This window comes from Gallinula chloropus, assembly GCF_964237585.1.
Source record: "Gallinula chloropus genome assembly, chromosome: 3".
In the NCBI taxonomy this organism is placed as follows: domain Eukaryota; kingdom Metazoa; phylum Chordata; class Aves; order Gruiformes; family Rallidae; genus Gallinula; species Gallinula chloropus.
This window is the reverse complement of record NC_140087.1, coordinates 103,813,630-103,837,740: the sequence shown is the minus strand read 5'-3', so window position 1 is coordinate 103,837,740 and position 24,111 is coordinate 103,813,630. Positions and strand designations below refer to the sequence as shown.

Sequence of the window (24,111 nt, the reverse complement as noted above, 5' to 3'; positions counted from 1 at the left end):
ATCAGTAAAGATAGCACTCTCTCCTTCCCATCTCTGCTCCCACCCTCCCAAGTAGCAGTAAATTATTCCTGGTTTTAAGCATAAAGCAGATGGTCAAAGAACTTTAAATTCGGACTTGGGGACTGTAAGCCAAGTACTGTCCTCTCTATTTTGTGTTGCAAATTCACTGCTTCTTGGTACAGATTAATTGTATGATTTTCAAATGATACATGGGTTATAGCTGGTCTTTTGACTGTATTATACTAAATGCAAATGTTGGGTTTGCTCATATCAAGCCAGTGCAGTGTATCAACAAGACAAATTATGTATTGAAGAAATATTGATTATTTTTTCTTTTCTGCTAATGTGCTAAATAGTAACAGTCAAATGAAAAACCCAAAAGTAATTTAAAGAAGTTGTATATTTGGCCAGTACTTCAAAAGACATGGAAAAGAGAAAGTTTCAGGAGACCTGTCACGTGAGGAGTGTGAGTCAGATGTGTGGCCGAGGGAGGACGTCCTGTTGAGTAACAAGGTTCAGAAAGGACCCCCCTGCTTTCTAAACTTTTTCTCAGAGAAGAGCCTAGTTGTGCCTGGGTCCAGTCTTAATCTCAGACTTGGTCATTGGTTTATGTCTAAAGGATCACATATGTAGCCACATATCAGAAGCAATATTTGCCTGTCAGACTCCCATAAAGGACTTTGACTGAGACAGTTTTGCCAAGTTCAATAAGTACTTTATTAACCCAACAGGTATAAAAAAAATCAGAATTACTACTGGTGCATACACTTACTGCAGTAGTGCTGATACGTAATGGTAGTGTTAGTAAAATGCTGTCTCTGGTATTCTTTGCCAAAATTGATGGTGCAGTGCTTGCCAGGAAGGCATCCCTGACTTTGGTAGAGGAGAAGGAGAACAGCCAGTCAATTGCCTCTTCAGGGTCTTCCATATCTTCTCTCCCCTGGAGGTATTTTCCTCAATATCCTTTATTACCTGAGCTTGAATCGTCCCTTCCATGACAATAGTCAGGTATGGTTAGTGTGGACTCTTTTTGGCTCACTGTCATATCTATTGGTGTCAACTTTAATATTAATTTCACAGATGATTAAGCAAAAGGTCTCGCTGTGGGTGCTGTGGCTTTCAAGATTCTGTGTAGAAACCATCTCTCTCTTACTCTGCATTCTCTAGCCAAAACAGGGACATCTTGCCACCATAAGACTCCCTCCTTCTGCTGCTTCTTATGCCAACGTTGTGGATTTCCATCCAGAATGTTTGCAGGAGAGATAAGTGGTCACCAGCATTTTTAACATCTTAAGTGCTATTCTCATGAGAATTTATGGACACAGCATAGAGATTTAGTGTGTCATGGTTCCACAAAGCAGTTAGTTTAAACTGACCTTTATCTTTTTGAGACTTATCACTGTGTTCTTCTAGATTATCTCTTGCTGTTGCCAAGGTCCTTCTCTCTGCAGCCCCTGTTCCACTTTTTTCTCTTGGAGGCTTTTATCATTATGCAGGTGGTCTAAATTACCACTGTAAGGTAGAAGGTGGTCTTTGCCCAACATCTCACTGAGCCTGGTGTAGGCATGGACGTGATGCCCAGTCTCCTGCTAGTGTTTCCTGCATTCTGGCACAACAGTTGCTCTTTCTTCTACTTTATCTTTAAGCTGCTGTTTGTCACTTGTATTCTGCCCTTTGCATTGCATAAATAAATATCTTTTTGCAGTGGATTTGCAGTTAATTTTTTGTTGTCCTTTACATTTAATGCGTTTTTTGATCTGTTCCTAAGACAAGGGAACAGCTAGCTGACATGGTGGCATAGCTGTGTCTTAATTCAGTGTGAGCCTGCTAGTCTATTGACCACAATTACTATGCATCCAGAGGAATCTGTTAAGCATGTGTGCCTGAAGGAGCATGGGCAAATATGCAGCAGTGTACACTCGTGTTTCCATATCTAATCCCTCAGTGCATGTACTAAAGGCAGGACGTGTCTTCTGGCAATGGGGCAAGCCATGTTGACTCTCTAGTTACATGGAACTACCTACAGTTTCCACGATAGGAGTAGGAGCAGGTTAAAAAATCTTCTGTATCATTCATTACTTATATATTTGCATATGGGGAGATGGTGTGAAATCTTCAATCTGAGATGCTGCATTTCTGGTGGGAAATGGTAACACAGAATTTCAGTCGTGTATAAAACTAATTTATGTTTTTGTTTTCTTCTCTGGTAAAACCTCCTACACTCAGCTTTAAGTGACTCATTACTACCCCCACTCCTCTCTCTTTGATCTCTGTCCCTGCAGGCTGGTAGTGGTCTTCACTAGTTTTACTTACTTTCTGCTGTGGTAGAATTGTAGCATGTTCAAGGTTCTTGCGGAATTTGAGGTTCAACTACTAAAAGCCTGGCAGCTGCACTATCCTGGGAACAGATGATGCATTACGAACACTTTTTACATTTTTATTTCTCAGTGTGTGCATATGGTTATTCTGCTCCAGGTATGTTTCTTAATGGCTCTCTTAAATACTTCACAATGCAGTAAATGAAAGTGTCAGGGGATTTTTATGTTTACTGGACTAGATTCTGTCTCCCTGACCCATATTGAACTTCAGTGTGGCTATTGCAATAGGCTGTTCAATTTTGTATGTCTATTTAAGTATGAATTCACACCTTGTTTTAGAAAACTTAAAAAAAAAAAAAACAAAAAACCCTCACAGGGATGTTTTAGTTGTTGCCAAGCAGTCAAGGACTTTTCAGCTTCTCACGTTGCCCTGCTAATGAGAAGATGGGGGTGCACAAGAAGCTGGGAGGGGAAACAGCCAGGACAGGTGACCCAAACAGGCCAAAGGGCTGTTCCATACCATACAATGACATGCTCTGTTTATAACTGGAGGTGGGATGGGAGCCTGGTGATGCAGATGGGAGTTTTGCACAGCATTGACTTCAGGGACACGTAGGTGTTCAGTGATCATACTGGGAAGTGGTGAATTAATTCCTTGGTTTGCTTTGCTTGTGGATGTGGGCTGAGAGGCTGGGCAGTTTGGGGGTCTTACAGAGCAGCTGGGGGGGTCTTGGGCAGCATCGACTTTGGGTGGAGGGGAATCATGCTGTTCATTGTTTTTTTTTTTTTTTTTTTTTTTTTTTGTGCATGTATTATTGATATATATTGCTGCTTTTATCTCAACCCATGATTTCCCTTGCTTTCAGTCTTCTGATTCTTTCCCCTATGCCATTGAGCGGGGGATGTGAGTGAGAGGCTGCCTGGTGCTTCACTGCTGGCTGGGGCTAAACCATTGCCACTGTGTGGGAGTGTCTAGTCCTGTGGTACACAGAGACCTAGTCAGGAATGGCTTTGGAGTGTGGTGATGCAGTTTCCTCTGTCTCAGCAACAATCACTCAGCCATCAAGTGTGGGATTTTTCCTTTTTTCTCTGAAAACACAGGGATAAATTGGTAATTACTACATTCCTTTCGTTTTCTGTTTTGTGATTGTGTGCAACCCTTAATTTAGTGGAATAACAGAATTGAGGAAGCTACAGACTGCTATGTAGAATATATAAACTTTGAAAAGCCTCTAAGGAGGGTTGGTTCGTTCAGGTTCCTTGGCAGGCTTGTGTGACATTGAGAAGTCTTTGGTGCTTGCTTTCCCAAGGCAGGATTTCCTTTGTGTTAGTGGAGTTGAATTTTGACTTCATATTTATAATCTTGCTTCTAGATGGCTATAATATTTGGTTAGAGCATCAATCGCAGTGAAGTTGCCTCCAAATAACCCATATTTATAAGTCTTTACCTGCTTCAAACCATGTACATTTCTTCATAGAGCTGTTGGCGACTATGAAATGTGGACATGTAACTAAAAGGTTCTTTCTGGTTCATGATGGCTTAATCTTTTTCTTGATGGTAATTTTTTCCTAGTTAGCCCTTCTTTAAAAATAAAATGATCTATTATATATGTTGTTGCTTGGTCCGGAAGCATCAGTTAGGTGTGGTTTTGCTGTGACAATGTGTGTAAAGATAACTTGTTCACTCACTGTGTCTTTCAGTTGTGTGTTGTAGGTTATTTTCTATGCAACGTGGCAATTCTCTTGGTAAACAACACTTCAGTATCGTAGGCAGTAAACTCTTTGGGACCGTGTACAGTTTTGTGCGCTGTGGATACTGGCTTTATAAAATAATAAGTTACCTTGGTTTAGATTAATTGATATTAATTATACTCTGTTTTTTTTGTTTATTTTCTGTCTGGTAGCTGCAGTTGTGAAGCAGGATGCTTGTGCGAAAGATGTGATTTGCAACCTGCTCTGACAGGTCACCGGACAAGATGACAAACTCAAGGCGTTCTTCTTAATCTTGATAGCACTCAAATTCACTTGTGGTGCTCATCACAAGAGTTACTCACTGTCTGTATCATCTGTTGAAACAACTTCTGTTTCTCTAAAAGTAGCTCAGAGTAGACACAATCAGGCATGTCTGTGCGGGACACAACTGAAAAGCCATTTTACTGTTATTTCTGTTGTGGGTTGGTTCGTCCTGATTTATGAACACTTGATGAGTTTGAGCCTTGTCTTCTGTGAGTGGTGTAGTCATATGACAGACTAAACAGAAGTGTGTTTCTTGCTGTGAGATGTGTTTTAATAGTTCTCTGACGCACTTTTTTTTTTTTTTGGTTCGAAACGGGAAATAATTTACATAAACTTTGAAGGAGGGATAGAGAAGCTGATGACATGAATGTTACCGTGCATTGATATAATTTTGTTTTGGTCACTTTGTGTCTAACACGAAGCATTTTTGACAGCAGCATAAGACATAATCAAAAGGCTTTAAAAGGGCTGAAATTCCCCTTTATGTCCTTATTTTATTGAAGATCCTGGAGGTATCTTCTGTTCTTCTTAGAGAACAGAAGCTTGCTTGATTAAGAGAGATATATAGCTGTTGGCTGGAGTTGTTCTTCTCCCCCCGCCCCCTATAATAACTGAAACCAGATATGGAATGAAAAGGAGCTCTTGCCAAAGAGCTGCAAATGTAAGTTCTGTTCAAGACAAAAGAAAAGCTTTTCTGCAGTTGCCTTTGTGAACTTCAGGTTTTTTCTGTCAATTGATAATGCTGTCTAGGCTTGTTGTAGTTAAGTGCTGCATGAATAGGAGAGTATAAACAAATCAGTATGGATTCACACTGATCTCTGATCTGTATTTGAGTATGTTTTGAACTGCAACATGTTCTCCAGTACTTAATATACAAAAAAGTTACACTACTAGACTATACTTATTAAACTCATTGCATTTTTTATGCTGAATTGTAAGCAAAATGTTGCATGTGAAGTTTGTGATTTAGGCAATGTAAGATAAGAAGTATCTGCTCTGTAGGTGTTCAGACCTTATTCTGAAAAATGAGTTGGTTCTTATTGTTAGTGCCAGGCAAGAGCTTGGATTGCTTTGCCTTGCTTAAGGAAAAAAAAAAAAAATCTCTTGAAGTTTCTATTCTGGATTAAATTGTTCTAAGTTTATGTATTGTGATGTAATGCGTATCAAATATTTCCTTCCAAGATACCTAGAATCTTTCTGATATTAATATAAAAATAAGATTTAAACAGGACTGTATTGATGCTAGATGTTCCTGAATGTAGAATATAATTGTCAGCTAATCACAGCAGGGGATGGCAGAAGGAATGGCCATTCAGCAGTTACCTGAGTCCTTCTGAAGTATTTGTAATACAGGCTTTGGTGTCTGAAGGGATTTGAACTACTTTCTGCCAAATAGGATATGGATAGCAAAGGTTTGGTTTTCTGCTTCAACAAAAAAAATCTTGAATGTGAAGTAGTTTATGTTTCTTAGTTTACTCATGGTTGCTGACATTTCCTTTGACCATTGGTTTACTTTCAATCTCCTCAAGATTTATCTGAGAGAGACTCCGCTAATGACAAGTGCAAACTAGTAATTGTGGGTTTAGTTCAAGCTATACTTTTTTTTTCCCTCAGTGTCTTCTGTAGCCTGTAGTTGGTGCAAGTTGAAGTAGAGCAGAGACTAGCATTGTCCTGTACCACTAATATAACAAAATCATGAGATTATGACATTTCAGTAGGTAAATAACAAGTTATTTCTCTTATTGTTCAGACAATTTTTATCTGTAGTGGTCTGGATTAGACAAGATGGATTTTGTTTTTTCACTTTCCTTTAAAATTGGTGGTTAATGGTGAGAAAAAGAATTTGTTTTTATGCAGGCATTCTCTGTCTGAATGGTTTGAAAGCTTCTGTGAGAACTATCTCTTTCTTGGATATTGTGGTTAATGTATATAAGGATTGTCCAGAACTGTTCTATGGAGTTTTTTTTAGTAGATATCAGAGAATTAGTTTGGAAAAAGTAGTATTATCATTGCTGTAACAGATAATGTATTTAGCACTTGTATGTTTAACTTCTCTCTAAAACCTGAGAAACTGCACAAAAAATGTATTAACCAAAATAGATGTAAAGGGCAGGATAGTTTGTAGCGTGTAAGAATGTGATGCTTACAATGCTAATTGATATGTAAGCTTCAAGGTTTTTCATGAAACTAACGTGCTGTGTTAATTGGACTTTCCTAATGGCTTTCTTCTTCCCTAGGCACGAGCTTTAACACCTCAGACAGCAGAAACAGATGCCATAAGATTCTTGGTTGGAACACAGTCTCTTAGATATGATAATCAGGTAATTTTTCTGTCAAATATCAGTTGTAATTTTTCCATCTTTTTTTTTTTAAAACATTGTTCCATTATAATTCCTTCTCCTTTACTATCCTGTTGAATTTGAACATTAAGCAACAGTCAAGCTGAAGACTTCTGTGAGTAGAGTGTGTAGATACAGGTAAGAAACGTAGGTGGATGAACTGTGTGTATTTTATGAAAATCAAGTTAATCTTCTAAACTGTGTGACTAAGAATGGTTTAGTAAAAGAACAGCCACGTTTTTGTTAATTTAAATCTGTATGTTTTTTTAAGCTATCTTTAAACCAGAGAAAAGAGGCAAAATAAAACAAAAGCCTTAAGGCTTGATTTCCTCTAATAGGACTCTTAGTACATGCACAATTCTATGTATGTGAAACCTCATAAATGGGATTTTTTCATGTTGAATTATTGGCAGTCAGAGATGTTCTTTCTGATAATAAATTTAAGAAAAATTTTAACTAAAATGTGAGTGAGTTTCCTTGCTCAGATTTTATTGGTCTGTTTCTTTTGCAGTTAAGAGTACAGTACTACTAATTGTACAGCAACTTTAACTTTTTTGACTAAATTTCAGTAAAAGCCTTCAGACTGAAAGAAGATCTTGAGGCCCAAAGAATTTAAAGCTGTACTGAGTGCAGGTGGCAATGCTTTGGTAGCAGTGGAGATGCAGAGGTGGCCCCTGTGAAAAAGGCCCAGGGGTTGCCTGTGCAGGACATGGCTGGTTCCAGTGAACCCACCACAAAGCACAGCTGAGCCAGTTTGCCTGGTGGGACCTCTCTGAAAACGTTTAAGAAATGGAAGAAAATGCTGGATGTAAAGAAGGGGATGTGAGAACAAAAACTGAGAAACATCACAAAGACCAAGGTCAGGAGAAACAGAAGGTATCTACTGTGGCCTGTGGAACACCTGTGCTGGAGCAGGTGGATGTTTTTGGAGAAACTGTGATCCATGAGGACCCTGTGCTGGAGCAGAGGAAAAAGTGAGATGAAAAGAGTATCAGAGAGAAAATGTGATGTACTGACCATAACTGCCACTGTTCAACACGCCTCCCTATGCTCCTTGAAGGGAGTTAGAGGAGTCTGGAGTGAAGTTAAGCCTGGGAAAGGGGGGAGAGAACGCACCAGTTAGTTTGTCTTTTTCTTCCCACTACTCAAATTAGTAATTACATTTTTATTTCCATTGGCAATAAACAATGTACCCAAGTAAAATTTGTTTTGCCTACAGCAGTAATTGGTGAGCGATCTCCCTGTCTTAAGCTTGTCCCATGAGCTTTCCATTCCTGTTCTTCCCCCTGTCTTGCTTGGGAGAGCAAGTGGTGGGTGGGAATCTGGCTGTTAGCTAAGGCTGACACCCACCACAGGAGCTCTTAGAATGGAGACAGCCACGAGCTGTTCTGAAACTGGTCTGTAAGGCACTGTACAAAATGAACTTGGAATTATAGCTCTGGAAGATGTGAGCTGTAAGTGAAGCTTTGATTTTTAGACTCAATACTAGATGGGGTTCAAGGAAAAAATATTCAGAGATGTAAGGGGGATGGAGTATTCAGTTTCTTTACTTTTTGGGTAATACTTATGAGACAAAAATAGTGGCAGGACAAACTTAGTTAAAATGCACGAAATTGTATTTTTGATTGTGCCATCTCAAGTAGTCTTCAGACATTTAGTTATAATGGGGTTTCTATATTAATAAATCAATTTTTTGGCTCAACTAAATTAAACCCTGATACAAAACTGTAATTGAAGAATAACTCATTCATTAGTTGGTATCCAGTAGATCTTCAATAATTTAAATCTTCTGATTCAGGTAAATTCATTGGTCTTATACACTGTATTTTAGAAATATCTCTCTATTTCAACTTTATTGAGTATACTTTTCTTTTTCCAATGAGTAACATGAATAATGGAGATGCAGGACGCTTCCTAAGGTATTAACAAATGTTTGGGGGTTAGTGGCCTTTAGCTGTGCCTCAGGCCATCAGCTCCTTTCAGCTAGTTGCTAATCCCCAAGAATTGCCCTAGGCCTCAAGTCATTATTGCTTAATTCAGCACTAGGTTCTGTAGATTTGCTTAAAAACTTTTTCAGTTACCTAACTTACTAGCTGGATGGCAACCTCTAGTTTTTGACCAAGCACTGCACAGTGGGAGGTTTCTTACTCTGCACAAGATGGTACTGCATATTTATTCCCTTCTGGTCCTGGGCAGGCATAGTGCAAATAAAAGAGCAGTAGTTGTACATCTGGCATGGTAACTTCTGCCTCATTGAGGTTTATTGCTGTATGAAGCAATTTAGGTATTCAGAGGAGACCTGGTGAAAATGTTTTGCTGTTAATACTGCTGTTTCAAAGCAAAGGAAAATGTTTGTAAGATGTTTATATTCTGTCAACATTTGAGATATTAGCAGTGTGTAGTACTTGGCATTTGGTCCTCATAACTTGCTGGATATTGTTTATGTAGTTTATTTTTGATGTAAGATGTGTGTTCTGTGCAGTGTAGTTTGAGAACCTTTGCTCTCAGTACACTAAACTGGCTTTTTATACTGTTCTCTGTTCAATGCATTTCCCGTATGCTTTGGACGCATGAAAAGGAAGTTTACATCACTTAGTCTTTTCTAATCTCTCTTATTCTCAGAACTCTCCAAGATTTTTCAGTTTTGTGTTTTAGAATGTAAAATACTTATTTTCATGTGGGCCATTCTACAGTTACAAAGCAGGGCCCTGGTCAAACTAAACCGGTTCCCCAGTCACTCATGCCTATGGGTGCCTGATGAAAGAAAATCAATTGTGGAGATTGCATAATTAAAGAAAAAATATATTTGTATTGAAATTGGTTAGTCTCCCTTCCTTAGTAATTCCCTTAGAAATCAGCAATCCCTCCAGATTTTGAGGAGAACTAAATATTTGTTCTCATTCAGATCTCACTGTGTTTTTTCCTCACTACTTAAGCTTGTGTGCATTGTATTTTTTCCCAGTGTAATTGCAGCAGATTAGTAATTAATTTGTGTAGCTACTGGTAATAGAATCAGTCACCTCTCTAAGAGGTGTTTCCCACAAAGATTACATTCCAGTAGAGCTATGATTAGACATTTCATAGTCTTTCTCTGTTAAAAACTCAATTCACTAAACTTCAGAGATCCTCTTCTCTGTTATGCTAAAGCAAATGACCAATGTTTTTGTTGTGTGAGAATAACAACTGCTTGCCATGAGACTGAAGATGTTTTACCTTACAGTTGTGAGTACCTTGCTATTCTCCACCTTCCAGTTCTGTGCTTGTAAAGTAAGTGTTCGACTTGTCGGTAGTTTGTGGTGTTAAGTTTATTCAGAAAGTCAAAATGTATCTGATTAGAGTAGCATAGAAGGCTGGATAGACAGTGTCTTTCAATTTTTATTTAAAACTAAAAAAAACCCGAAGGATGTGGTTAAACTGATGTTTAATGATGAAATGAGCAAGAGCTTTCTATATAGACAGAAACATTTGAATTGAGAGTCAGGGAGTGGATCAGAGAGGGGATGTACAGAAAGCCAAAATAAAGTGAAATGATAGGTAACTCTAAGATGTTGCTCTGGGGGGTTTTGATAGGCAGGAGGATCAATCTATAGGTTGGACAAAGATGGTTATGTGGTTGGTGGGGTAGCTAGATAGTGTCCTGATTCCTGGATAGATTTCTAGGTTTAGGGTCCAAATGAAATCTGGAAAGGCAACTTGCTAATCAGTTGTGGAGGTGCTTCCTTGCATTGGATGACAGAGTGGAATAACAGTGCCGGTGATGACAGTCCAGCATTATGTGTTTGAAGGAGGATTTGCTGGTGACAGTGTTTGGAAGAGAAGGAAAAAGGTGACATGTGAATTCAGCCCATAGAAAAATCCACAAAACTGTGTAATATTACCGGTTTGGACTAAGTTGAGACCTATTTACCAGCTTCTATATTTTAAGAAATTTTTTGTAATGTGCATAGCTAAGAGTTCTTTCAGTTATTCAGTAAACTAAATGCAGTCACGAAAGGATGTCTCTTGTTTGTTTTTTCTCCGTTGCTCACCTAACTTTACTAATGAATTTTTAATGAGAATACAGTTCTCTAAAAATTGTAGGTCCTCTACAATTTACTTGTTTGCTGTTGAGTTTAGCAGAATTAGTCCCATGTGTAAATTTACTTGTGTATGTTGTGCCAGGCTAGAATCTTTCTCAATGTCTTCTATTTCCAAGGCAATTATAGAAAAACACCTAATTTAAAAAAAAAAAAGGGAAGAAAAATGAGTAGCATAGATCTATTAAAGAAACAAACCAAACCAAACACAGCCAAACAAAAATCCAAAACAACAAACTAACAGAATCAAACAAACCCAAAAACCTTGCCACAGACAAAAATCAAAATCACAAAAAGCAGATCTAACTGTGTGTCTCTTAAAGTCTTACGTATGGATTAAAAATACTGTTGTTCTTCCTCTAAGTTCAGTGTTTTATTTTTCCATGTAGTATAACAAGTATTATAGATTTATATATCGTTACAGGTGAATTTCTTACTGAGTTTACACCATTTGTTTCAAATGAGTCCTTTCACTGTCTCCCCTTCTTTGTTCATAGGATGTTTGAATTTGATGGTTCGGATACAGAATTAGTGCAGACATTTATACTAAGGCTTGTAATGTTGTTTCTCTTTATTGCTATAAGAAGTGTTGAATTGCAATACAAGTAGCTTATTTACTATTAGTCATAAAATGAAAAATCACCTTCACGCTTTAGGTTGCAAAATTGAGAAGAATAAACATGGTATTTCCTCAAAACAGGGAAATTGCCTGTGTTTTTCTAGAAAATTATATCCTGCATGAAATCAATGATATACTAAATTGTTAGTATAACAATTAATTAAAGTAGATATCGGTTGTAAAATTCTCATTAAATTGTTCTGTGCAGTCATCGTGCATAATTAAGACCCACAGGAAAACATTTGAAACCCTAATGTTCTCTTTTATTGTATTTGCAGATTCACATCATAGACTTTGATGATGAAAATAACATTATAAACAAAAATGTTCTCCTTCATCAAGTGGGTGAGATTTGGCACATTAGTACCAGTCCTGCAGATAAAGGTGTGCTAGCAACCTGCTACAATAAAAGTAAGTCCTTTCTAACCCTGGTAAACTTCTAAGTGTTTTGCTATTTTTGAATGTGTGAGGACTGAACATCTACGTCTGTGTAAACACTTCAAATCGGAGTTATCAACACAGGCATTAAAATAAACCCAACTGCTTTACCTTTACCTATGCTTCATTTGTCTCATATCCTTAGGTCGTCTTGTTTAGAAGTCTACTTCTGCGTTCGTGTCAAGGAAAGCAGCCAAGTAAAAGTATTGCTTGCCTGATTAATGCAGAACATGGCAAATAACACATTCCTGTTATTTTATGCTTCATTCTTTTTATTGTTTTATATGTTTGCTTTTGACAGTGGAGGTAAATATCTTTTAAAACAACATCGTGCAAGTGTCAAGCTCCCTTTTAAAAAGGCAGGCGAGGTTTGTATATAATGTTGTATGTTTAATGCAGATATGCCCACAGAGAACTATACATTCTTATCTAAATACCTCGTCAGAAACACTAGGAATGCTCCTTGTGTAACCTAACAGTAAGGGCACAGCTGTTGAAATGAAGGATCTGTGTGCACATCCTAGTTGAGACAGGTGTGAAGATTCTGTTGCAAGGTTTGAAAAAACAAGCTTGTGGCTCTGTTAGAGAGAAGGTTCCAAAGTTGCCTGGATCTCCTAGTTCTTTTGGGTTGAAATGAAAGTGTGAAAATTTCTTTCATAATCTTACATGAATCATTTCAAAACAATTCTTTAAGTAGAGTAAGATCTCTTTCTGTTTTCTAAACTGAAAATGATTTTGAGTAAAGGAGAACACTGGAATGATACTGGCCTGTTCTTTGACTACTTTTTACTCGCTGGGTGACTTACGGGATGTAACTTCCTCACCTTGTCAGTAATCCAAAGAGAAAATATGAAAGTAGTAGTCAGCCTGAAATTCATCTGAGTAATTCTGTGGCTAGTTTCAGAGGAGGACTCAAAGTTGTCTGAAATCTCTTTTAAAGAAAACTAGAACATGATTCTAATTTTCTTTCTCTAGCCTTTCTGAGTTGATTGCATTTTTATTTTCTTAAGTATTATGCTGCATGAAAGTGTGAAACATCTTAAAGAACTTACCTCTTTTTCCCTACATAAGAGCACAGCAAGGTTATATGCATTACACTATCAAGTCAGTATTTCATGAGTGTAATGTACCACTTCATGTTAACCAGTGTTAATTTCTTCAATTTGTATCTATTTTTAAGCTTAAAATGTTGTTCTAGAAAGTATGGCAAAAACAAATACAGGCCTTTCTCAGAAAAGATTATAAAATTGGTTTATGTTCTTTATAGCATCTTATAGCAGTTACTTACAGCAAAATGCATATAAATTGAGAATCCTCTTTGGGATAAAGTTTACTGAGATTGTTTAGATAAACTCTCAATTCTGTCACTGTTTCTGTGAGTTCTGTGATTTTCATTATTGGACCTATTAATGCATATGTGTGGCTTCTATTCTAGCTTCTTTGTGTTCTAGATTTAGTTTATGCAGTTTCTGAACATTAAGCTTTATTGCTTGTACTTGATGCATCTTCATTTAGAATCATCAGCCATAAACTTCCTGCAGAAAACAAGATCTGATTCTTAAATGATTATTGACGATTCTAAATGTATAGAACAGAAAGTACACAGCATGGGGTTCTAATAATAAGGAATACTGAGTTTAGCAGACAGCTTGCTTCAAGTAGTAATGCAACCAAATTAGGCAATCAACCTTTAAAACACTTTTTATGTATTGCATTTGTTTTGTTATTTAAAAAAACCCAAACCACCACATTCTATTTTCCTCATTGAAGTACCAGAGAAATGAGATGATGCTGTTGGGAACAGTCATGGGCGTTGTGACCATCTCTGCTGTGTGAGGCTAGGATTTCTGGCAAGTCTTGACTGTTGCTGAACTGGGAGATGGAAGGAATGTGGTCACGTGTCCATCATTAATTGCTGGTTTTGAAGTTGCTTCAAGTGCTGAAATGTGGCATTGAAGACAAGTGAAATAATGTAAGTTTTTGCATTGCATAGCTCATTGAAGTAAGCTGATCGAAGCGGGTGAAGCACTCATGAAAAAAGCTTTGATGTTTCTTCTTTTGTATTGGGAGAGACACTGAGTTAGCTCTCTGCTACTTAGAGACATGTTAGCATAACCAAGGTATGAATAAGGGCTTATGTTACTTCGTGGGGGGAAAAAAGATGTAGTAGGTGTGAACAGGAGGCGACTTTTTTCCCACTGCTCTTCTGCTCTTTGTCTTTTTGCCTGAGAGAAATAGGCCTTTCATACAGGAAGTTTGGGGAATATAATAGAGATTGAACTGAAAGAATAGTGCTGTGTCCTTACAATGAAGAGAGAATTTTGAGGGCTGATTAACTTTTTATAAACATTTTGTAGCTAGTGATACAGAAAAATATTGATTCCTGAACAATGTGTTTGTTCTAGTGTTTCAGTCACGTAGACTTGCTAAGTTCTTCAGACCTATTCTATTAGAATATACAACCTCGTCGGTTCTATTTTTCTAGATCTGACTTATGCAAGACACAAGATTTCTTTTCTAACATACTTACCCTGGATTTTAGATACTATTTTTAAATTTTTAAAATCATACTGTACTTTTAAAATGTAATGAAAAGATCTTTCTGCAGTATCCAGTTGTTATCTTATGTAATGTCATTGAGAAATTCAAACTCTTCTTTTACTTCCTAACAGTTAATAGTACTGCTGAAAAAGTCAGAGGTGATGCTACAAGTCTTGCTGTATGTTCTGGTATTATTTGTTTCTCTTCTCTTGTGGGGATAAAACTTAGAAAAATAATGTAATATGCAAATATTTTAACTTCTGAGTGCTAAGAATTGCATGAGGGAAAGCAATGCTTGTATTTAGCTGGTAATGGTAGGTTATATTGTGGGGTCAAGAATGAAATGGACAGTTGGAAGCCCTGTATGCGTGTTTGAGGAGGATGCTGGTATAGTAATGTTCTTAAGATCTTAAAAGTTTGTATTTTTCTGGTTGAAAGAGGCCTTGAATTGATGCAACTGAGATCCTAATCAAAAGTTCAATGATCCTCTTAGATGGAGATGTTCCTATGTTCAGGTTTTTTTTCTCTTCTGTTTTTCTTCTCCCCCCCTCCCCCCCCCCCCCTTAAATAAGGTATTTTAACTACCTCTAAGCGTGATATGTGGGATTTTACAGATCTGAAGCTTTTTTACATGTGTGTGGATATGTATATATGTATGGGTCTGGTGGTTTTGTTTTTTCCTGTGATATAGTTTGAGGCTTTTTTTTCTTTTCCTTGAATCATACAGGTAGGAAACATCTTCCAAAAGGAATGATACTAATGCAAAAACAATCTGTCCCTGTCACACTTGGAGGGATTTACAATTTCTTTTCCCTGCTTCATGGATATGTGAAGTCTTTTTACTTCTCTTTTGACATATGTAAGAAAAAGGATTGTGGTGGTTTAACCTTGGCAGGATGTCAGGTGCCCGTCAAGCTGCTCTATCACTCCCCTCCTCAGCAGGACAGGGAGGGGAGGAAAACAACCCCAAACTCATGGGTTAAGATTAAGGTGGTTTAACACAGCAAAAACTAAAGGCCACAGGTGGAAGCAAAGCAAAAGCAAAAGATTATTCCCTGCTTCCCATCAGCAGGTGGTGTCCAGCCACTTCCTGGGAAGCAGGGCTACTGTATGCGTAGTAGTTGCTTTGTAAAGCAAACATTTTGTAAAACAAACAAAAAACAACCCATAGAAACCAAAACAACCCCCCCAAACCAAACAAAAAAACCCCCAAACAAAGAAAAAAAACAAAACACCCCAAATAAAAACAATATAAAAAAACAAACCAAAGCAAACAACCCCCAAAGCAAAACACAAAACTCCCACAAACAAGCTCCAACCAAAACAGCAGCCAACTAGCCAAAAAAAACCACCACCGCCAAAAACTCAGAAGAACCCAAAATGAGCAACAAGAATTAAAAAAAAAAAAAAATACCAGATGCCCTCAACTTCCTCCTTTTATCTCTCAGCTTCTAGCTGAGCAGACATCATACAGTATGGAATTTCTCTTTGGTCATGTTGGGTCAACTGTCCTGGCTGTGCCCCTTCCCAGGATCTTGCCCACCCATTGCCCACCTACTGCTAAGGGCAGGAAGAAATGTTGGAGGGGCAGTGAAGTCATGTGAAAAACCTTAATATAATAGCTAGATTTCCATGTCATTGAAAAATTATTTCCCTGTTGTCCACTAGATATTTTTTTTTTAAGTCCTGACTTATGATAAATTTGAAGTGTTTTCTTCTATAAATGGCTAAACTTGCAAGTGATCACAATTCAGTCATCATTTTGAGATGAGCTTTTATTTTTGCCTTCTCTGGGGAAGATCTGTCAAAAATGCCAAATACAGCATATTTCAACAATTGGAGACAGAATTTCCTTTCTTATTTTTGGCAAACAGCTCAAATAAGAGTTACTCTACTATTGCATAAAGCCTGTTGGAATATTTACTATTTACTAAATACTACACATTTCTAATAACTGTATGATAGAAATGTATTGAGACTGTTCCTGCATAACTCATAATGATTCTGCAACCTCTTTTAATTCCTATGCTTTCAAGAAAAGTAACTTCCCAAAAAAGTAAAATAAGGTGGCTTAGATAACTTTCTTGTTCTTAAGAAGTTGCAGAGAAATTTATGTGCATGCTGAATATGCATTTTGGGAAATACCTTCTCCAATCAATGAATAAAGTTAATTTAAATGCTACTCCATATTCTTTTGTTCAAGATGTTTTACTGGGGTATTGTTACATAAGTAGGTTGTAAAAGAAAAAACATTCCTTTCAAGGCAAGACCCAGGAAAACTCATTTCTTGTTAGCATCAGTATTTACTACTTTGGTTTCTAATTTGGAAAATGCATTTTCAATAAAGCCTTGTATCTTTTCATTTGGGATGGTAGTGTTAACTAGAATAGTACTGGTTCCAATAGCACTGGAACAAATACGTCTTTAGATATTAACCAGAAATTTCATTTTCTAGGCCATTGTGCCTTTATAAAAGGCTAAAACTGTGTAGCTGTCTCTCCACCCCTCCCTATGCACGTGCTTTAAAAATAGTTATTTTTGAGAAATTGCAGGGGGAAAACTTATTCTTCTCAGTTGCAGTCTCGATTATAGTGTCCCCCCCTCCCACCAATGATGGCTGTATTTTAGAGAATTTTTTTAAAATAAAAAGGCTAGAAGGATGGATTGTTGAGAGAATGTTACAATGTACAGAGGATTTGGAGTGATAATAATAAAGGTGCCAATAAGATGAGTGTGCTATTGCATTTTAATTGGTTAATGCTTAATCTCTGAAAGTTGCACAGACATATTTGCTTCAGATACTTATTAATAAATTAAAGTTATGTTCAGCAAAGCACAAACCATATAACTTCCTTCACAGTATTCCAGAAATGAAAAGGAGAATGCTGTATTTAGCAGAACATCCCTGTCAGAACAATTCTGCCTGCTTTGTGCTGTTCTGACTAGCTGTAGTCAATTGAGTATTCATTTCTTACTTTCATTAAAATGTGACAGGAGTGACACTTAAAAATGTGAATAGGAAAGGTGACAAAGTAATTAAGGAGATTATAGCATCTTAGTAAAAATGCACTTTTAAATATCAGAAAAGAATAATGATGGGGTGGGGCGAGGGTCAACAATGTATGCTCCAAATAAAGATATAAACCAGTGAGAATAATGGTACTCTAAATATAATAATAAGTTTTAAAATGAAGATAAATTAGTCTTCAGATGTGCAAGAAATTGGTATCCATCCAAGAGCTCTATTCACCTGTTAAGGGGAAAGTTATTTCACATGTGTATCACTGCTTAAAGTTTGAAAGAAGCCTTGCTTCACTGTTCAAAAGAGCATCCTAGCCTACACTAGGATAAGTGTTTCATTGTGCTGAGGTGAAATGCCAAAGCTCTGTTGGTCACGCTAGAGCAGAGTCTCTTGGGAACTAGAACAAGGGAAACCTGACAAAGCCTCTGGATGATGTTCCATATTCCATCTTGCTATTTCTTAAGTGTCAGAGTACAGGAAGGGAAATACAGAAGCCATTTGAATGGACTTCGAGGCAGGGTAAAATACCAGGAACATGTCTAGTTTCATTTTTTATGTAACGTAGGTGATGGAAGCCTCAGATCTAGGGTTGGCTGAAAAAAGTGGGATCCCTGGATTAAAGTCTTAATCCTTGGAATGATGCCTCGGAAAGCATTCACCTGGAAACATGTTGATTCCTGAATGATGCCCTCTTCATTAGTCCAGTTTGATACACTGTCATGTGTCTTGTGTATGCTTCCTTTCGTATAGAGCTTCATCTTAATCTGCTGTCTGGTTTATACCTCCCCCCTTCTCTCATTTGCCACTTTAGAATTCTCTTAAAGTGGAGGTGGACTATTTCCTAAAGTCTTAGAAAATGCTGTAGAAAGTAAATTTCAGCTTCATCATTTAAGGAAAAGGAAATGCAGAGGGGTTTTTAGGTAGTCTGTTCTAAGAGCTTTGTAGCTATGCCAGTTCTACCAGCAATGGGAGGCTCCTTCCTAAATGGCTTAGGTGTCATCTCTGCATGGCAGAGATTTTTTTAAAGGGAATGAATGGTCATGATGTGTTTAGGGAAAACTATAATTCTGAAGTAATGATTGAAGTAATGATTTTGATAAATCTAAAGGGAACTCTTAGGTCAATAGCTTCTACTTATATTCAAGTTTTGCAAAGGATAAACTCTATTTAGCTTACTCTATATGTTGGAATAAAACCTCATTGCTCTGCTCTTGCCTATTTACACTGTCAGTGTAAAACTAGTGTTTTGTTTAAATTTTGATACTATGTAATGGCCAGTTACTTGGGTAGTTACTGCATTCTTACCTGTGTTCTACAGATGCTTAGAAGAGATGGTAAAAACAATAGAGAAGTTAAGGGGGTAAGGCAGACCAGTGGGTTTACATGAAACGAGGAGGAGATATGGGGATGAACTGATTCAGATAAAGAATTCTGCATTGGTGGAAAATACAGGTGAGTCTTGAAGTGATGAAAAGAAGCTACTTTGGTGTTTCTTTTGCGAGCACATGAAGGATATATTTTGGGGGACAAAGATAGATGACGACATTTCAGGAGTGTTACTGTAGGCAATGCCAAGGTGCTGTTAACTGCCACACATCTTATAGGAGAATGGTGCCCAGTGATGTGCAACCTTTGGGCCATCAGTTCTGTGGAATGCTTCAGAAATGTTAACAAAATAAGCTATGGCCTCTAGTTGTTAGCACTTTGTAGCTGTTTTCTTCATCATTTAGTGTCTGTTACTGGAAAAACCAATTACTGTAACAGTATCTGCCTGTTCTGGTTTTGTTTGTTTCTTTTTTTAATAGTGGTTCCTATTTTGCTTTTTATTTTCTCTTTACCTATGGCAAATCTCTTTAACTTTCCTGAGACCTTATGTTCTTCTTTGTTTCCATGCTTTCTACTGAAATGATTTTTTGATTCTTAAGTTGTTGAGCTTGGTTTTGCTGCTATAAGGTGAACAGTGGTCTGGAGACTTCGACTTCTACTTCTGTTGTTCCAAATCATGGTGGCAAACTAACTAAGATGTTTATGCTGATTGTGCAAGTGTGAATTAGGTTGCGAGAGTATTTTCTCAGCTGCAAGAATACTTTCATGTAATTGAAAATATGAAAATTAGAATGTGACATAATAGGCCACAACCCACACCCCCCACACCCTCCCCAGCATTAAAGCCTGATGTTTAGAATGAATTGCTTTAATGATGTTAAGCAGGGTGGGAGCAGGTGTGGAAAGTGTTTGTGTGTGAGCTGTATCAACACTGAAAATGATTTAAGAGGAAAACAACCCTTACCTGCTAGCTTTTGAGGGATAAAACCTGCTGAGTGTAAGAATCTTGACATTGAATAATCGGGTTTTGTTATCAGACAGCTGGGACAGCTCTTGGTTTTGCTGATTTCCATCAGTATTGGTATAATGATACTTTTTTTATCTGGAAACTGTAACTTGTAGAGTAAAATAAATAGTCTCAGGGTATTAGACTGAGATTTTTAAGGTTATGTAGGTATTCCAGTAATTTGAAGAGATCCGTAGCATTAACCTGAGGATTGACTTGCACTGCTGTGTACTGTTAAGATGTTAGGGTGCTCCCTGTCAGTTTTGGTGTGGGCCTTCTAGCACTTTCAGACAATGGTGCCATGGGTAGTCAGAGAACATGACGAGCAGTTTGAGCATTGCCTCCTTTCAGCTTACCCTAGGGAAAAAAAAATAAAGTTGACAGAAGTAAAGTATTTGTCATGGTTCTCCATGCAGACTGCCATGAAAAGTGCAAATTGTCTTGGAGAGTATGTTGCAGGGGAACACACATAGTTCAGAAATTACATAAAAAGTCATGAGAGATAAATATGAAATAAATTTTTGTATGGAGATGTGGGTAAGAATTTCTGTTCTGCTGCTCTCAGTGGTGCTTTTGTGCAGCTTAAAAATTGAGAGAAATGATTCTACTCTTTCTAGAGAACAGGATATTTTGAAACAGTTTTCCTTACTGTGTATCACTTATTAAATGTCTAGTGCTGTGAGGAGATTGCAATTAGGATTGCTGGGCATTTTGCAGGTATGTCTTAAAGAATGCTGATGAATTAAAAGTTTCATACTTCCCAATTTGAAGTGAATGTTTAATTACTGTGTATTACCTGTATGAATTCATTGAGGCAAGATACTTAACAATGACAGTTGTCTAATTCATCTTGAAGGTCTTGCTTCTGAAAAGGGTACTTTTTTTTTGTTTTACAGCCTCTTTTAGATGCCAAATTCTGAATTACGTGTTGGACCAGAGCTCTGAGTTTATAGAAGAGTTCTCAGTAGTGTGAGGTTTAAGAAATGCTCATGTATTGACTAATTAAGAGTGAATAATTTGAACAAATATAAATAAATTTCAACATCAAGTGAAATTTCAGGCTTTGGTGTGGTTGGTTTTTTTTTGGGGGGGGTGTGTTGTGTTTGTGGTTTTTTTTTTAAAAAAAAACCAAAAAGCACTGACATGTCTTAAGACAACACATTTCTCAATACTGGTATGTTTTACTAAGGATTTGGCTTGGGACGTTTATTCATAGCTTTCCTTGTCTTGCATTTGTAGTATTTGTTCTAGCTGCGTTTGTTATACTTTGCTTAAAAAAAGTAATATCCTTTGAAACATTTTTATTTCAGAATTTGCATAAGAGCAGTTTATTCTAATAGAAATCTATTAGTCAAACTTTAACAAAAATTATCAATTTTAGCAGTTTTAAACAACCAAAAAACATGAATAATTTAAAATTAATTTTCAGGCTTGTGAAATCATTTGCAACCAAGAAAATAGCTTCCCAAGAAAGTGTAAGGCCTAGGGTTCTGTAGATTCAACACTGCAAGTAAGAGTTCCTTCAAACTTGGTGCATCCTTGATTCTAACCACTGTCACAGGTGTGAACCAAATAACCTCAGTTACTTTGAGATTTCTTTAAGAACATGAAGCAGGCAAGCTGTATGATCCTTTTTAATTCAATTGTACTTGGAGTGATAGACATGCATGCTTATGTAAATGAATCTACTACTGTAGATTTCTTTTTAGGGTGAGCTTGTTATACTAATAAGCATCTATTGTACTGATGGCATATGTGTATGCCATTGTATCTCTTCTGGCTGGTATCTCTTCTGGCTGGTATTTGTTGCTCATGGAACTAGAGATCTCTTTCAAAGGAGGGAAAAATGATTGCAGCCTATCAATTGCAGAACTGCTTAATCTCTAAAACAGCTGTCTGAAGGTCTCTCTTGGGTATCTTTAAATGCAAAAATTTTGAAAATCAGTTTGCTCAAGGAAAAAGAGGGTCACAGTATTTTTTCTTTTTCTTCCTTCTGTTCCCTTCATCAAAACAAGCAAGCAAAATCTATTTTTTTGCTCTTATCTTTTTAACATTTCCCCCCGACATCAGATCTTGTCCTGAAGACTTAGATAACTGATGAAACTGGCATCCCAGGGTATGTGTGCTGATGAAGGAAGGGCTATTGATCAGTCTGTTTTCAGACTTCCATTTTTGAGCAGCTATTTAGCTTTAATGTCTAAGAAAAAGGTGTAGGAATTTTAAATGAAGTGCGCTTTTTCATAAAATTTTGCAGTGCACAGGCAGGAATCCCTATCTCGTGGCCTCCATAATAATGGAATTATTGGTAGTTCACTTGAATGTAGTAATAAGGTTACCTGAATTGTTGGGAAATGTAAGTGTGTTTATTTGTACCTTCCTTCTGTTTTGAAATATGGCTCAGTTTAGAAACCTAGTACTTTGGGGGTTGCAAGGAACACATGAATTGCTGCGGAGATACCATTCCTACTTATCTCCTAAACAGATCAGGAGGAAAGGCAACCTAGTTATCCGGATGTTTTTATTTTTTAAGGATAACCTTTGCCTGTATAGAATATTTTTTTTTTTCTTAGACATAACTATCAGTTCCAGTGGAAAATCTACAGAGGTCAGTTAAAAACAATACCGCAACCACCTTTTGTTTGTTAGTCTGAACTGTTTTTGGTGTAGAGTGGATCAGTGAGATGCAGCAAGGCATTTTACCTTCATACTGCCATTTCTGTGAAAGTTAACCTTATCTATGTAAGAACTACCTTTACCTTTTCCTTACAAATGAAATAGTGCCAGCCTGTTGATCGGACAAGTGATTGGTTCATCTGTACTTGTATCATGACTCCTGCAGCAGCAACAGGAGTTCCTCTGTAGAGCAGTATAGACAGGTTTCTAATCCCTTTTTGAAGTAGTTGATACTACCTTCTGCCACAGGCTTTTGTAACATCAATTTTCAGTCAGCTACTTGCTATTCAAACTCCTAGTCCTTTCTTTTTAAACTTATTTTATAGTATTTCAGTGAGTGACACTTAGAACTGAGATTGCAAGATTTGACCTGTAGTAGCAGCACTTTCACCTTGCCACTGCTTTTCTGTTTCTGTAAATTTAGGTCATGTTCTTCCCAAGTTGTTTTTCCTTCCAAATGAAATAGTCTCGAGTTGTTGAATATCTAATAAGACAAGTTGTTCCATTGTCTTCATTTATGTTGCCTTCCTCCAACTCTGCCATGCCTTCCTTTAGATGTAAACACCAGAATTGCACTCTTCATTTGAGATAAGGACATAAAAAGTTTTTATGGGGCTGTGGAACAATCTTTTCTGTTTTATTTTCAGTACCCTTTGTAAGGATGCCTAATGTCTTGCTTGGCTTCCATAGCTACTGCTGCATATTAGGTCAAGAGAATTGTTCATCTTGACACACGTAACTTTTTTCCTAGTTATTACTACTAGTTCTGGCTGCAGCATCACATACAGGTGGCTTAAATGATTTTTCTCTGCATGCATTAATTAAACTTGGTATACCGAGAGTTTCACCTGTCACTTTTTTTGACCACCAGATTTTCTGGGGTGAGTTGTTCTCACCTTTGGAATGGCATGCACTGGAATTACCTGAAAACATCAGCTCTTGGTCTTACAGGAGTTGACACTATAACGCTAATAACAGTATTTGGGGAACTCACAGTAGAATGCCCCTTCTGTTTTTAACTAAATGCTTTCAGATAAATTCTTAGTTTAAATGAGTGGGATAAAGCCAGATTAATTCCTCTCACTGGGAACAATAAAAATGAAATTTAAAAGCAAAATGTCTTTCAAGTGTAATGATGTTGATTTTTTTTTTTTAAGTCAGGCTGTTACCACTGCAACAAAAACAGATTTTCTATGTGAAGTGGGTGACTAATGAAAACAGCACTCTTACAGTTGGTTAAAAAGTCTTCCTGAGACCATTTTGAAATTTAATACCTGAAAAATAATTTTCTATGTTGCCATCGCCTCCCATGCTTGTGATTGCCACAGCTTCTCTTAAGAACTCAATTTCTTATTCAGATCTATTGAAATGTATGTAGAAACCAATTTATTTTCCTGGTGCAACCATGGTTTTCAACTGCTGCAGAAAACTTTCTTCACTTCCATGAGCTGTAAGGACGTAACAAAGACACTAGAGGGCAAAAGAAAGTGCAAGTGGAGAAAGCTGTTACCTGCAGCTTTGCACATGCGGGCAGGCACCTGGGCAAACATATCTCTTGGTTTTCTGCTTTCTTTCTCCAAACAAGATTGGTGCCTCTATGCAGTGGTTGTGAAGACTCTATATAAATAGATCGAGTTTGTAGATCCAGAACATCGAGACAGAGTAATGCAAAACTGTGTTTTAACTTTGAAAAGGAAAATAAAGATTGCATTATAATATAAAGGTGACATTAACTTC

At 37.2% G+C, this 24,111-nt stretch overlaps 1 protein-coding gene across 1 annotated transcript in view; it reads left to right on the top strand.

Moving 5' to 3' along the window:
* The window catches only part of EIPR1 (EARP complex and GARP complex interacting protein 1), a gene marked incomplete at its 5' end in the record, with an annotated part of 79,243 nt that overhangs the window by 3,965 nt on the left and 51,167 nt on the right, over positions 1 to 24,111 (top strand). The window contains 2 exons of the mRNA XM_084261852.1: positions 6,572 to 6,655; positions 11,647 to 11,779. Of these exons, the coding sequence (XP_084117978.1) occupies positions 6,572 to 6,655; positions 11,647 to 11,779 (217 nt within the window). The remainder of the gene's footprint in view (positions 1 to 6,571; positions 6,656 to 11,646; positions 11,780 to 24,111) is intronic.